Below are 15,859 nucleotides of genomic sequence, written 5' to 3'. Positions count from 1 at the left end.
TGAAACTTATGTTTCTTCGTCATTCACTATTAAATATATACCTTTACTGAACTGAAGGTCTTTTTCTCATATGGTAACAGCTCTGCATGAAAGGAAATGTTTGATTTGTGGTTTAAGTGGTTGTATCCTACTGAACCACACAGCAGAGTAATACTTGGGAATGAGGAGGTTGTGTCAGCGCTTGGGTTAAAGTCAGAGAAAACACTGTGCCAGTTCGCCACCCGTCAGACTGGAGGCCTCAGTCCGATTGGACAGTCTTCACTAAATTAGGTCCGAGCTGAGCAGCAGCAATGAGACTCCTTCAGTCCTCCGTATATGACGTGCCTTTGGGCCCACAAGTGCAAAACCACATGTCCATCGCGCCTCCCCCCCACCCCCCAGTCCAAAATGAAAAACACCTGTGTTGGCGAATCATTCACGCACATGGTTGGTGGGCTGGGGTTTCTATCGGTCAACAGGCTGATCCCCCTCGAGCTGGTGAGAAACAGCTTTAGTTTAAATCAGGAATGTCAAAGCATTGTCTTTCAGTCCTTTTTCCCCACAAGAAAAGGAGTCTACAGTCAAACATGTTCTCCATTCATACACATACATTCAGACAGATTTAAAAAACAGTTAAAAAAATACCCTTAACACTGCATATAAATACCAGAATACTGAGCATATTCTATAAATAAGATATAGTGTGCTAGACAAAGGGATACCTAGTAAGTATATACAGATCGTTTATGTTTGTGGATGCCTGACTATTTCTTTGGAACACACACACAAAGCCATTAAATAAGGAAACAGGAAGGTCGTGGATTTCTACAGTGAAGTGCTGATCTGATCTGTGATCAGCTTGTCTAGTCACTTCTTGTCTCCGTATATACCTACTGTAATATCCCTTTAGACAACATGGTCTCAAAACACTGTGTGAAAGGAACACAATACGTCAAAATGTAAATTATACACTGCACAAAAAGAGAGACAAATATGTTTTCCCACCAGGGGAAGGGTTACATGAGGGGGGCAGGACCTGACACAGGTAGTGGTTTCTTACCTATAGCCCTGACGGAAACTTCAACCTTCTAAAGCCGCGGACACACCGGGAACGTCAGGAGCGCGTGGCGGCTGAGTGATTCACGCGTCGGGCGTTCACACCAGCTGCGTTTCTGCTGCTGTCAGCCGTTTCTTTCTACATAGAGTTTGCCTTTTAATGGCCATTTCATTTCATTATAAATATCATCTATATTTATTTTAGACCAAGAAAGGTTAAGAAATGTGTGGTAATTTGTAAATAATAGTAATAATCCACAATTAAAACCCCATACTTTATCAATTCATGGGAGCTCTCTAAGTCACTGCATGTTCTACAACACTGACTGCTCATATTTCAGAATAAAAGCCTTGTGTTAACAAATGAAGGAATTCTGTCCACAGAAAAAACGCTTGAGGGCTTTTATTTTGAAATGAAAGCAGGAAGTGTTGATTTAAAACTAAGTCTTTACTTTTTTTTCCATCTCCGTGACATATTCCTGGTGTGTCCGTGCTGTAACTCTTGTCCTACCTTTAAGGCGAACATTAACATTGTTTACTTGCCCACACTTAGGGATAGGCCTAACCTTAACCCTAACCTATTTCTAACATTATTTGCTAGAGCTAAACTTTAGTTCAGTTCTTGCCGCCGTCAAATAACCCTTCCATGATGGAAGAAGGACATCTTCACATTATCCGTCACAGCCAGTCACTTCGTGGAACTCTGAGAGACTTTTTTTAGGTGTATTCTCACACCAGCTGGAGTCAGTCCATACAGTGGGGACAAAACTTCACATCGTGTCACAGAAGGGAAACAGTTCTTGGACCTGCCATTCAGTTCAAGTACAACAGACATTCCTTCACCTCCGCCTCCTCGTCCTTCTTCCTCCGTCTCCACCTAGTCTCTTCTGTCAGAGTTCGGAGGGGAGTTTTGGCTTCTGTTGCACCATTCGTTCAAGTTGTGGTCACCAGTTGATGTTACTAAAAAATATTTAAGATATTCATATCCACAGCAGACCGGCATCCAGTGAAGTGTGACATAAAAATAACAGACCTACCCACGGGCAGAACGCCACTCAAACATTTCCCATTCACACGCCAGCGGCGCATTCGTTTCACTTTAAATAGTGTCTTTTTTACGTAGCAGCAATACACGTTGTCGATGTACTTACACGTACATATATATATATTAATATCTTTAGGCGGAAAACAGACAGTGGCAAGATCTGTGTCAAGAATGTCCCGTCTTGCGTTGTCGTTTCATGTCCTTGCAGGGAATGCATCCTCGGGTTTCAAAGTGCTGTGCCAAGAAAAGAATTCCTTCATCACAGTGTTGCGGGTCTCATCTCCTCGGTTTATCACATCTGTGGGAGACAAGATGAAAATGTTAAGTGACGAGCAGCAAAAACTGGTTTTATACAGCCTTGTTTCACAGGATATGAGGAGCATGAGATCTCACACATAACTGCTCCGTGCAAAAAAAAAGGATTATTTAGAGACGGGGGGAAGACAGGAAGGAGAAGTCGATAGTGAGGGCTCTCTAAAATGTAGCAGTGTGGGGGGTCCATTGGGTGTGGGGGGGTCAAAGGTCATGGAAGTGGCTGGGTCAGGAGAGGTCATGAAACCTTGTTAACTAGAGGGAGCAGTCCCAGCAACTCTCTCTTTAGCTATGTCGCTGCACACAGTCGGGGTGATGAGTTCAACTCCACTCGTTAGTATTTGAGTGTTGTGACATGCAAACAGCATGAACACAATCACCTGCAAACCTCTATCAGAATGAATGATCATTGAAACTCCTGTCATTGCTACAAGATGAAATTCATGTGAAAACCTTGTATCTGCAAATCTGATGATTTTTGTTGCTTTCAAGAAAACGAATGGACAAATGATATTTTCAGTCATTTTCTGTCTAAGACTGAATTTTTTACTCTCAAAGTTTGTTCGTATTAATCCAGATAACCTGTCTCTGAGATTTCTGCCTTCACCCCCCAATATAACAGGTAATATCAATGACATGACAGGAAACACAGGGAGCGGGATGGGGATGTGACATGCAACAAAGGTCTCTGGCCAGAGTCAAGCCGGGGGTGTTGAGGTTATTATGCACTATTGCAACTATTCGCATTTATATTCAGCTTTCATTGGAACTACATTCTACTGAAGGAATAATCCCAATGCTCACAGTGAGGTCTGTGGATTGTTGAGAGTAATACGGAACAGAGTCTGCATAAAGATGTAGGTGTTACATTTTTTAGGGGTCATTTTTCAATGTTTTGAGAACCACAAATGAATGAAATTCACTTCTATTGTATTAAGGTGGCAGACTCAACTAACTGTTTCCACCATCCTCCCGGAACTGTCCCGAAATACAACCTGAGCCGTCCCAGAATTAATGCAAACCCTCCCAAATTTTGAATCTTTGTTTTTCTACATTATCATTAGTTAATCATTCAAAGTGACCTTTAACATAAATCAAAAGTGATTTAATTTTGTTCATAAATTTATAATTTATCCCAAACTTTTTTTTATTTTAAAAAGTAATTTTATTGTTTGTTTGTTTTTTTATTTATATTTATAATTTGCATGTTTGTTTTTATTTTGATGTTAACAATGCAGCTAAGTTAAATAAAAATATTTTATATATGTGAAAAGTAGCATTTGGTCAAAAAACTAGATTTTGCATATGGGCTCCTAAAAAGCTAGAACCGGCCCTGCTAGCTGGAATAATCTTTGCTGCTGAGGCTGTCGTCAGAGGCTGGTGGTATGTGCCGTGTTGTGTCATTTTCATTACCGTTCATTTTAATATATAACGGGTATTTGTCTCTCAACTCTCGTCAAAAAAATATATATTTTCATCCTCCCCAATCAACCATGAGATGACAGGATGTCCTTTAGCTCGAGCCCTTGTGGCAGTAAGTGGATGTCTTAAAACCTGGATGAATGAAGCAAAGCCAGATACCACCGGAGGTCAGTGAAAAAACTATGGGTGAACCAACCCTTTAAAAGGTTTCCATGCTACTCCATGGGCTGGGGCAATCCTCTTAGGCTCATAAATCCATAAAACCATCTCCTTTGTATAATGGCTTTTGTCATCCAGCCAAAACAAGGCCACTTAAGAAAAACTGTCTTACTTCACCAAAAAACATCACTGAGATACAAGTTTGTTCCCTCAACAACAGCTTGTGATGATGGAAAAAATAAACAAATGGCAAAATCATTGTGGAGATTGTGATGTATGGTTCAGGGAGTTTCTAATCCAAACCCACACTTTTATAACAGATGTTTGAAGTAATATAGTGTCATAACATCTTAAACATTCAGACTGGGTTAAAACAACATTTCAGTGGTAATCTCAAAGACAACATCATCAACACGTAAATCTGATGGGACTGTAGCACAGAGCGGTCACATTCCCATGTACAAACACAAACACAACATCAAAAAGCAGGGAGCAGCATGCATTTCTCAGCAGGAAGTACAGAGATGGGCGGAGGAGAGATGGGTAGACGGGTAGGGAAGGAAAAAAAGAGGGGGATTCAAAGTATTGCTGTTTATCGTGTATGTATGGTAAACAAACCTGCAAGTTCTTTCGTTTAACTCAAGTTGCCTGGACTTGCAGTCTAATTGTGAGAATTTGCAGGAACATTTACAGGTGAGAGGGTCCTGCACAAACAAGCGCTTTCTTCTCTCTGAGCAAGGCGCACAGTGGCTGCAAGGGAAGCAAAAAGGGAGAGACAGAGAGACAGAGAGAGATCTAAGCTATAGAGCGAATTCTGCAGAAAGGACAGACACAGACACTCATGCAACATCCCTATCCAACCCACTAAGATCACATTGTAAAAACAATATGCACATTTGTTTACACTAGGGATGTCACGGTACCAGAAATCTAGTAGTCGATACCAATACCAGTGAATTTCCACGATTCTCGATACCAAATTCGATACCACGGTAAAAACAAACAACAACAACAACAATAAATCCCTGTACTGTAATTCAAAACGTGCTCTTTTATTAAAAACATTTAAACATTATAAAAAACAGAGGCATGTAGCCTTTAGTAATAAATAAAAAGAATTGACCCATTTAGTTCATTTTGGCGTATCAGCGGCATGTTATCAATCGATAGTCAAACGACGGACGCTACATACTGACCATGAACGCATCTGGTCCATCCGCTCAGAGTATTAGTTGTCACTAACGGGACGAGAGAGATGACAGACCGAGAGATGGCGGAGGATTTGTTGTCGAAGTGAAAAGCAAACGCACCTATTTGGCAATATTTCACTTTTAATGCCAATGCTATAAGGGAACCATAATGTTAATGAGGTAAGCGCCGCAAGGCGGATGGAGCCGTCACAGCCGGTGTGCACGGAGCAGCGGCGCCAGGTAGACCCCCGCAGCAAAAGCTCTACCGGAGAGACCAGACACACCGCCACCCGACGGTAAAGATCAGAGTCAGCGCTCTGCACATGTTGACCGTCATCTTTTCTTGTAAAATGTCCGGTGTAATCGGTAACACCGGTGTTGTCACAAGTTTATTAACCTAACGTTATTAACGTCACATCACCACCAACGACCGTTACAGGCATCGTACGGTGCCTTCGGTACTGTAGAAAAAGAGTACCGTCACTTTTTTAGAATTTTGGCATCGACTTGGTACCGAAGTATCGGTTCTCGTGACATCCCTAGTTTACACACAGCAACGTGACGGGAGGCAGCGCGGTCGCCCACAGGAGGCGCACAGAGATGAAAAATGAACATCTGATAGTTTGACGTCGAGGTAGACACTATAATTGTTGCCGTATCTGCTACAGTGCTCAGCTTATGAGATGGAAGGTCACACCAGAGACACAACAACGACAGAACTAGATATATATAACGGTTTGTTGCTGTGGGGGCGAAAAGCAACCACGATTTATCTCATAGAACTGATTTTGGCTTTGCACAACACACATCCAAGCAGCAGGATCAATTCTGTATCACGTATCTTCTAGACATCCTGTATGAAAACAGGAGCAAAGCAACCCAAAGCACAACTTATCTGTTGAACCTCTCAAGGCTACAACACTCTGAAGCTACAAGCTTATGTCTGTACACTAAGTCTGGACTGTTGTGGCCATCTATCATCGGAAAGAAAAGGAAACATTGCAACAGATAAAAGCCTCCCAACAGAAAGCAGAAGCAGCAAGCGCTTATCAGGGCAGCACACTACAGGCCAGCAGACAGCCTTAAACAGTTTGTCATACAGATAACGTGACAAATGCCATGTCAAATTCATTTAGCTGTTGTTGCAGATATAAAAAAAAAGGACACAGGTAACAAATGGATCCTGTATATAAAAGGTTAATTTCAAAGATACCAAAAAGTAATTTTGTATCAAGAAAGATACCATGCTGATGTAACGTACTGCAGCATCGGGTCAGGCCTCAATAACAATGCTGATGTCTTTAGCTTTCAGCCTTTATACCCCTGACAAACAGAGGATGAGGCAGGAGAAAGAGAAGAGACACCTGAGCAGATGCAGGGGCCGTCATGCAGCGTTCAATCAATGGCTGATAAAGCCAAACAGATATGCTCCATCTCCTCATTAGCTGGATATTGATCCACAGGACAGGACTGGGCTAGGTGTATCATGGTGTATGTTCCTGGAACCAACTGCATGAATGAGCACTTCCTCGCTATAGCACCCCCCTCCCACTCTACCCTGCCACAGGGTGAACGAGCTGCCTACGTGCACAGTCACAGGCAGACATCCAACAGGGCTGGATGAAGGCTCAGCTCAGCTCAGCCCTATGACAAAGTGATTGGACTTAGCTGACATGATCCCATCTCTCCTCCACCAATCCATCAGGTTTTAACCCGCCGAGGAACAGTTTGGCGCACACGCACTCCTCTCATCCAATTAAACAACGTAATCTACCGCTGAGAAGCCTCGAGAAACACACGAAACACACGCGTGCATATGAAACACACACACACGGCCCCCGGTGTCAGACGTGACAGTGTGACAGGGAGTTCTCTCAATCAACGACGACACCGCAGCTCGTCTCCGAGCTCATCCTCTATTGACACCACTAAAAATAAAAATGGGTTAACTGCATGACACCTGTTGCTATGATTAGACCGGGGGAAGTAGCCGAGGGCCGAGGGTCAGGTTTGTGCAACTGGAGTCAGAGTGCAGACAGCAGCAGGTGGTCTGAAGCCAGCCGGCCGGCTACGCCTCAATCGCTTACACTGTTATAGCCTCACCATAAAGTACTAAACTCGCTGCCATAAAAAGAGCACGCAAGTTTGAGAGCCCCGTAAAGACAGGTGTAAGATAGGATCTCTCTACCTCCAACATCTACAGGAAACATGATGGTGCAGTTGTAAACTTGACTTGGATGATATACTTTTGACTTCCTGATTAGTGGCGTCACCAAGCATGGTCACAAAAACAAACTGAGATATATCAATTTTATGTCAGTTCATATTAACCAAAGTTCAAAAAGCTAGTAGTGGAAACTTAATATTCATTTGGTACCGACCAAAGTTGTCCAAAACTGAAAGCTGGAATCCAAAGTCTAGTCAAATTTATAATATTATCTTCTTCTTTCATGCTGTGACTAGGGATGTCACAAGCACCGATACTTCGGTACCAAGTCGATGCCAAAATTCTAAAAAAGTGACGGTACTCTTTTTCTACAGTACCGAAGCTACCGTACGATGCCTGTAACGGTCGTTGGTAGGGATGTGACGGTGAGGAAAATTTTACCACCGGTTAATAAACTTGTGACAACACCGGTGTTACCGATTACACCGGACATTTTACAAGAAAAGATGACGGTCAACATGTGCAGAGCGCTGACTCTGATCTTTACCGTCGGGTGGCGGTGTGTCTGGCCTCTCCGGTAGAGCTTTTGCTGCGGGGGTCTACCTGCGCCGCTGCTCCGTGCAAACCGGCTGTGACGGCTCCATCCACCTCGCGGCGATTACCTCATTAACGTTATGGTTCCCTTATAGCGTTGGGATTAAATGTGAAATATTGCCAAATAGGTGCGTTTGCTTTTCGCTTCAACAATAAATCCTCTGCCTCCTGCTCCTGTTACTCTGAGCTGACGGACCAGATGCATTCACGGTCAGTATGTTGCGTCTGTCGTCTGACTATCGATTGATAACATGTCACTGATACGCCAAAATGAACAATATGGGTCAATTATTTTTATTCATTACTTAAAGGCTACATGTCTCTGTGTTTTGTAATGTTCAAATGTCTTTAATAAAAGAGTGTGTGTTGAATTACATGGGCTTTATGGTTGTTTTTTTAGTTTTTTTTACCGTGCTATCGAGAATCGTGGAAATTAACTGGTATTGGTATCGACTACTAGATTTCTGGTATCGTGACATCCCTAGCTGTGACTACTGGATGAGTGAATGTATATCTTACTACTCTTCATTAATATGCAGCTGAACAAAGACAAGGATCCCGTCAGGATGTAACTCTACTGATTCTCGCCCCGCTCGAGCACAACAAGCCATCCACCAAAGTCTCCCAGAAACCTTTCCAACAGATGACACAACAGAAAGAGTTGAACATGTACTTACTATTGTGTATTTACTTGAACATCCGGCTTTAGTCTGAAATTAAAAAGAGCAAGACGATGATTTAGTTTTCTTTCTTTGCTTTGCAGTACTGTCACTGTGTGTGTGAGAAGTCTACCGTCTCTTACCTGCATTCACACTTTTGATGTTCTGTGAAACTTAAGTGAATCTTATGTTGCGATACCATTGGTCTAATCCGCATTACCTTGAAGAGAAACAGAGGACATAACAAGGCAAGTTTTAGATTAAAACAACATCAACAATGACAAAACCTACAGTCTAAACACCACAGCTCTGATCGCTCTGTAACCAAAGGGCTTGAATACGTGACCTGTCTGTATTACTCTACGTCCCCTTTGACAGACAGCCGGCCTTGTCGGAGGACAGGGAGAGGCTTTGACCATGCAGACATGGCTGTAAACACAGCGTGTCGAGGTAAACAACATATCTGAGATGCCTCGCCATCTCACTTTCTCCGCTCTGCTTCAGCGTGGAAGAGTTATGTATCTCACATAATAATTCATATGTACAAACCTTGGCCTAACAAGCCCTAACTAGCCCTTTTCGTTCCATCCATACTCCTTTTAAACTATTCTCACACAGTCATTTTAACCATTTTACTATGGTTTTAATCAGGGAACATTTTTAAAAGGGCCCCCAAACCCATAAATCCCCTTGTGCCCCCGTGCCCCTCGGTGCATCCAGTTAGGATGCAGCGCCCCTATCTTAACCTAACCCCTAAGCTAAGCTTGCTCTCAAATTTCAGATTTGAGGTTTGACAAAATAATGTTACCACAAGCTCCTCTTACTAGCTTTTTTCCTGGAACTCTCAGTTCCATGGTCTCCATCAGTGGGTGGAGTTTGCTCAGTTTTCATAGAGATAGTTTTCATCAGTTAAGTTCAACAGAGGACAGTTTTGTTAAACCTGGTCATCCCCCCCGGGCTCACCTCCAATGTGACGTTGCGGGTTTCCGTTGGTACACACTCCTTTGCTTCGTCATTACAGCAGCCTCCGCAGCGGTTGAGGACCACGCAGGAAGGGGTGTAGAGGTGTTCCGTGTCCTCCGGATACTCCTGGATGATGTCCACCAGCATCTCCCTGGGCTGACACGCACTCTTATTGATGACGTCCGTGAGAAGGATGACTGAAAAAAAAGACAAGAAAATTGATCATCATCATCATCATCATCATCATCATCATCATCATTACCGTCATCATCTTTATAGGCAGTGTAATAAGTGAACAGAAAAAGCTTTATGTAAAAACGGATACAGGCGTAACAGGTAACGCCACCTCCCGAGGAGGTCTGAGTACGGTTCATTTCAGGGGAGTCCGAGTTCACATATGTGCAAAAAATGCTGACTAATATTTGGTTTGGAGTTGGTTTGGAGGGCTGAAAGGGACCAAGTGTGGAAACATCCTGGGTGACCTGCCAACCTCTTTCTGTATTTCCATTCCCTGTGCAGCTGAAAATAATCCGTCCCACAGTCCCTAAAACGAGGTTCCCAGCGACCCCGTTGCCAACTCCTGACCCACGGTTTGTCAGAGCAGCCGTGACCTCAGGCGCCGTGGCGCCAGGGTTCACCTCTGACACGTGACCCCAGGAAGCCCACCCCCCATGCAAGCTCTGCCTCTGGACTAATGCTGCACACTGACTGTGTTAGCTTTATGGTTATGTTTTCAAAATGTTACAAATAATGTACTCATTTAATTTTATCTGAAAGACGTTACACAGTATTTCAACCATACCGTCCACTGGAAGGCACATTTAGCTGAGGCATGATGAGGCAAGTTGTCTTTACAGACTGTAGAGTCAAATACTTTCACATCACAGTGGAAGCTCTCTGACGAGACATTAGATCTAGAAATAATAATAATAATAATAATAATAATAATAATAATAAGCGATTAATGGGCCCTCGTACTGCCCTCGTTTTCTATCTTAATGGACTCCTCCTAGCAGGTTGACCAGATCCACCTCAAATGTGGTCAGAAAATCCTTTAAGACCTTGATGATGCGTTATTGTGAAGACTTGGAGAGCCACTCCTCTGAGCCGCTCAGCTTTTGAGTTAATTATTAACATTTCTTTTAACCGTTTTAACCGCGTTAATCGGTTAAAAGGCTTAATGTCAGTTAACGGTTAAACGGTTAATTATGGACATCCCTAGACTCAGCGGGGAAATCCTCTTTCATTACTCACGGTGTTTCCCCCCCCTCTACACTTAAGCCCCCGTTCAGAACTCACGAACAGGTTTGAAAAATAATAATCTCCTTCTTGGCTGAGGTGGACATAAAGTCATATCAATAATGGTCCAGAGCTCTCCACCACATCAGAGTAATCAGGCCACAGTCCAGTCTTATCACAGTGTATATGACAGCTTTTGACAGGTGGTGTGATCTCTGACAGCGTGGGTGTGTGAAGGTCAGCAGCTGCAGATAGCAAACTTCCTACTCCTTTACAAACACTAACAACAACCACACAACCTGACCAGTGATGCTGTTCGTAGTGAACTAATCTGTGTCTCTCAATCCATCACCAAGCAAAAAGGTCCAAACTTGGCCTCAGCAAAACAGTGTCACTGTCAAACAAACACGAGTATGGCATTGAACCAAGGCTGACTGTCTGCTCATGTATTGACTGTGTTCTTCCACCATAGATAAGTGGAAAAACAGAAACACACAAAAAAATGTAACAACTGTAAATTATTGTGACTGATTACTTCCTTTTCTCTCACAGTAACTCTTGTTTTGAAATCTGCCCCACTTTTATGGCGACTCCAAAGTCCAAAGTAAGACCTTTAACCGCTGGGAACTTTGATTCCTGTCTGCTGTATACAGCAAAACAATCCTCAGCTCACACTGAGGAACAAATCCCCCCCCCACCCCCTCCCGAAAAACATTAAAGCAGTGGTTCTCAAACTATGGTACACGTACCACTGGTGGTGCACAATGATGCATACGCACGCTGTATCATGTTTCAGTTTGTTTGGGACCGGAGACACGGTGGAGAGAAAAAAAGCGCTCAACAGCGTGGCGCTACTAAACCTGAGGAGGTGCATCCTATTTTTCCCTGATAAAGCGACACTGTGAACAACAAATCAGTGTTGAAATCAGCAGGAGGAGAGTTAGTAACGTTAGCTGTTAGCAGCCGGTGGGCAGCACAGTCCTGACTGGATAAATACCGGAGCTACTGATATTAACGGAGGTGCCATTGAGTTATTGTTATGAGGCGTTCAACGTCAGCTCAGGAAAAAAGTCCATTGGGCGAAGGTAAATTACAACGTTATCATGATGTGTTCAAATGTAATCTCGTAAAATGTAGTTTTTGGTGAGCTGCAGTGCATATTTTTATATGTTGGCATGCTGGGGATTCTCTGTTTTGTTACGTTTTGTTAATGGAAACATTACTACCCAAAACACTCAGTCCTGTACGGTTCAAAAACTCCTGCATATATAATTAAATCTTCTTAATAATCTTCTGTTTGGAGTGATTTTCAGTGTAATAAATGCTGAAAAATAAGTGTGCAGTATGTTTTCTATAAACTAATGTAGTGATAAAATATAGGTTACGTCTGACAGAATTTGTTTGGCCCCCGGCAACAATCTGTGTTTCTCATGTGGCCCCCCAGGATAAATAATTGCCCACCCCCTGGTCATAATGATGGTACTTGGAGAGTCAGATATTTTCTGAGGTGGTACGTGCTGTAAAAAGTTTGAGAACCACTGCATTAAAGCAACAAAGTAAGTCAGACTATGCGCTATATGTTCATCACATCTCCACCAGGTGGCTCTGTGGTCATCTGGCCTGCACAACACAGAGGAAAAGAAGAAGTCTTTAAATTAGATTATGTTAAGAGATAGAAAACTTACCCTCATTTTCACTCTTCTCCACTCCCTTGTTAATGCTGGCAGTCTGTAAGAGATGATGCACATCAGATTAGGTGAGATAAGTATTTCTCATCTGCATGCCGCACTGCATCTATAAAAATATATCTTCACCCAATTATGTTTTGTTAACTTTTACTGTACACGTGTACTAACATGAAAGTATGTTTATTTTCAGCTCATTGCATCAAAAGATGAACACCAGTCTGATGACACTATACTTACCATGACATGAGCTATAATTGAGGCATCCTCAGCCCTGCCATGCTACCAACACTCACAGCTGAGGAGCAAGGCTGATTTACCTTCAAAATAAAAGCGCTGCTGCATTGCTCAAACAGTTTAAAGTAAGTAAAAGATAATAAATTTAATTTATTCTATTAGAAAATAGATAGATCTCTCTACTCATACTGATTCAATTACATGTTTGTTTGTTTTTAGTTTAAATCATTTGAAGATGAAAGCAAAGAGTCCTCAGCCGACCTGACTACTGTAACGGCGTCTTTACTGGTCTTCCTAAAGAATGGATCAGACAGCTGCAGCTGATTCAGAACGCTGCTGCTAGAGTCCTCACTAAGACCAAGAAAGTGGATCACATCAGTCCAGTTCTGAGGTCTCTACACTGGCTCCCTGTCTCTCAGAGAATTGATTTCAAAATACTCCTGCTGGTTTACAAAGCACAAAATGGTTTAGGGCCAAAATATATTTCTAATCTTCTGCTGTGTTCTGAACCATCCAGACCTCTCAGGTCATCTGGATCAGGTCTGCTTAGTGTCCCCAGAGTCACAACTAAACATGCAGAAGCAGCGCTCAGTTTTTATGCACCAAATATCTGGAACAAGCTCCCAGAAACCTGCAGGACCTCCAACTCTGAGTTCACTTAAAACAAAGCTTCAAACTTTCCTGTTTGCTGCTGCTGCCTTTTATTAAACCAGATAATGATCTTATATACTGCACTACAGCTTTTACTCTTGTGTGTTATATTTTATTTTAGCTTCTATCCTAGCCTTTATTTTTAGCTTGTTTTTATTTTCTAACCTTTAACGTTTTTATAACTGTTTTAATTATGTCTTAATGTTGTTTTGCACTTTGTCACAATGTTCTTGAATGTTTATGTAAAGCACTTTGAATTGTTGCTGAAATGTGCTCTACAGATAAAGCTGCCTTGCCTTGCTTTGCAAAACAGCTGTCATCTTTACAAGCAAAAAGAGAGTTAGTTAAAACATGCATTCATTTCAAATGGTTCACTCCAATTCATTAAAATTGCTTGAATGGGCTCTGACTGTGAGTGTTATTATTTTGAAAGGAGGAACAGGAACCAGCCTTTGTTATGATTGTAAAAAAAAAAAAAGAAAAAAAAAAAGAAGGATGACGCGACGCTTTGGCATCCCTGCCTACAGACCTCCGTTCACCTGATGAGGCTGCTGTAACTCGGAGGAGAGATTGCGTGAGAAAGCGGATCGGCCTGTGTGGGAACGAGGTGGGCATCCAGCAGGAGAGCAGGAGGAACCGGGTCTTAGCTTCCACACACCGTGAGAAAATACAGAGAGGACTTGGACTAACAGCCTGAGGCAGAGTGGAGCTCAGAGGACTGACTGTACAGACACACAGTTTAAACTAAACTACAGTCAATCACTGAGGAGCGTCAGTTTAATGGACACTCCGAAACATATTGACCTTATTAATAACGACTGAGAATCTTTATCAGATACTATTTTAATTCGGCACAGATGTTGTCCAGCATTTATTTATTCATAATTCACAACTTAAATAAAAAAATAAAAAAATAATAAATAATAATAAGATATAATAATAATAATAATAATAATAATAATAATAATAATAATAATTAATAAGCAGCATTCATTTATTCATAATTCACAACTTTTAAAAATAATAATAAATAATAATAATAATAATAATATATAATAATAATAAGCAGCATTCATTTATTCATAACTTTTAAAAATTAAATAATAATAAATAATAATATATAATAATAAGCAGCATTCATTTATTCATGATTCAAAACTTAAAAAATAATAAATAATAATAATATATAATAATAATAATAAGCAGCATTCATTTATTCACAATTCACCACTTTTAAAAATAATAAATAATAATAATATATAATAATAATAAGCAGCATTCATTTATTCATAATTCACAACTTTTAAAAATAAAATGCAATAAATGGTTAAAAAAAGGGGAGTAATGTGTAACTGTGGTGCTGCCTATCTTGGACTGTTGGAAAAGAGATTTTTAATCTCAATGAGTTTTTTTTTTTTTTTTTTTTACTCCTGGTTAAATTTTTAAAAAAAAAATCAAGTCTCAGTATATGAAGGGGGGAAGGGGGGTAATTGGCACAAAATCTAAAATATTTTGAGGAAAAAAGCTTTAAAGGAACGTGTGCAAGAGAACAGCTGTCTAATTATTATTATTATTATTATTATTATTATTAATAAAACAAGCATAAAGACTCACCTTTACAGTGGACAGGTGAAGAAGAGCTGCCAAAAGGATGTGTACCAAACTGACAACAAAGTTCATGATTGTAATTCCGCACAATGGAAGTCTTGAAATCTCTGTGGTCGTCTTAAGAATAAAAAAAAAATGAAAAATTAATATATAAAAACCTAAAACGTGGCAAATGTTGGCTATAGCAAATCCATATCTTCCATCCGCATGTGGCACACGTTCCCAGACAGCAGAGCTCCTCTTTGGAAACCTTTTATCATCCAACAAGCCAACCAGCTCATCCAGCAGACAAAGACACTCCGATGGGCTCTACAGATCCACGCTGGAGTCGGGACACCTCGGAGACACAGCGGGCATTCAGACACGAGGACACGAGGACAATGTTTCAGTGTTGGAGACGAAGGATCAGATCATCAACTTTACGCACCGGTGCGTCTCTTTACGCATTAATCCCACAACATGAAGCTGTGTTTGTCAGTGTGTGTGTGGAGGGTTACAGCTCTGTTCGCCGGTATAAAGTGATCCTCCTTTCTTCTTGGGTTTCCTCTGTGCTTCTCTTCTCTCTCTCTCTCTCTCTTACAGATCGTTACAGAGACAGCAGCTTGTCTCCGGCTCCAGTCTCTCTCGTTGTGTCTCCTCTTGGCTGCTGCTGCTGCGGTTCATGCTTTATTAGGTGGCCGGGCATCAGCAGCCTGTGTGGGCGGAGATGCTGGGAGGAGCCACGGAGAGACGGAGAGAGAGAGAGAGGGGGGGGGTTGATCTGGAACTGCTGTTCACACACACACACACACACACACACACACACACACACACACACGCACACACACACACACACACGCACACACTGATGACTGTATCATTTCATGTTGCATCATTTCATATTGCTATACTGT

The 15,859-nt window shown here is 41.7% G+C and overlaps 1 protein-coding gene across 1 annotated transcript; it reads right to left on the bottom strand.

The window, feature by feature from the left end:
• Window positions 1-1,423: 1,423 nt before the first annotated feature.
• Window positions 1,424-15,626, bottom strand: vegfaa (vascular endothelial growth factor Aa). The gene is made up of 7 exons (XM_037785844.1): window positions 14,973-15,626; window positions 12,471-12,513; window positions 9,547-9,743; window positions 8,727-8,803; window positions 8,602-8,634; window positions 4,592-4,723; window positions 1,424-2,378 (listed from the first exon to the last, which is right to left on the bottom strand). Exons 1-7 carry the CDS (start codon window positions 15,036-15,038, stop codon window positions 2,357-2,359), a joined length of 570 nt encoding a protein of 189 aa, XP_037641772.1. The 5' UTR covers window positions 15,039-15,626; the 3' UTR covers window positions 1,424-2,356.
• Window positions 15,627-15,859: the final 233 nt, after the last annotated feature.

Source organism: Sebastes umbrosus, chromosome 11, assembly GCF_015220745.1.
Source record: "Sebastes umbrosus isolate fSebUmb1 chromosome 11, fSebUmb1.pri, whole genome shotgun sequence".
Taxonomy (NCBI): domain Eukaryota; kingdom Metazoa; phylum Chordata; class Actinopteri; order Perciformes; family Sebastidae; genus Sebastes; species Sebastes umbrosus.
The sequence above is the reverse complement of the archived record's forward strand: the minus strand, read 5'-3'. Positions and strand labels throughout refer to the sequence as shown.

Bases quoted from the DNA above. Each gene is read 5' to 3' on its own strand.
- vegfaa (XM_037785844.1), bottom strand. From the start codon at position 15,038: ATGAACTTTGTTGTCAGTTTGGTACACATCCTTTTGGCAGCTCTTCTT. The intron at 8,804-9,546 runs GTGAGCCCGGGG...TTTCTCTTCAAG, and splicing joins CCCGCAACGTCACATTGGAG to GTAATGCGGATTAGACCAAT. The intron at 8,635-8,726 runs GTAAGAGACGGT...TTTTAATTTCAG, and splicing joins CATCAAAAGTGTGAATGCAG to ACTAAAGCCGGATGTTCAAG.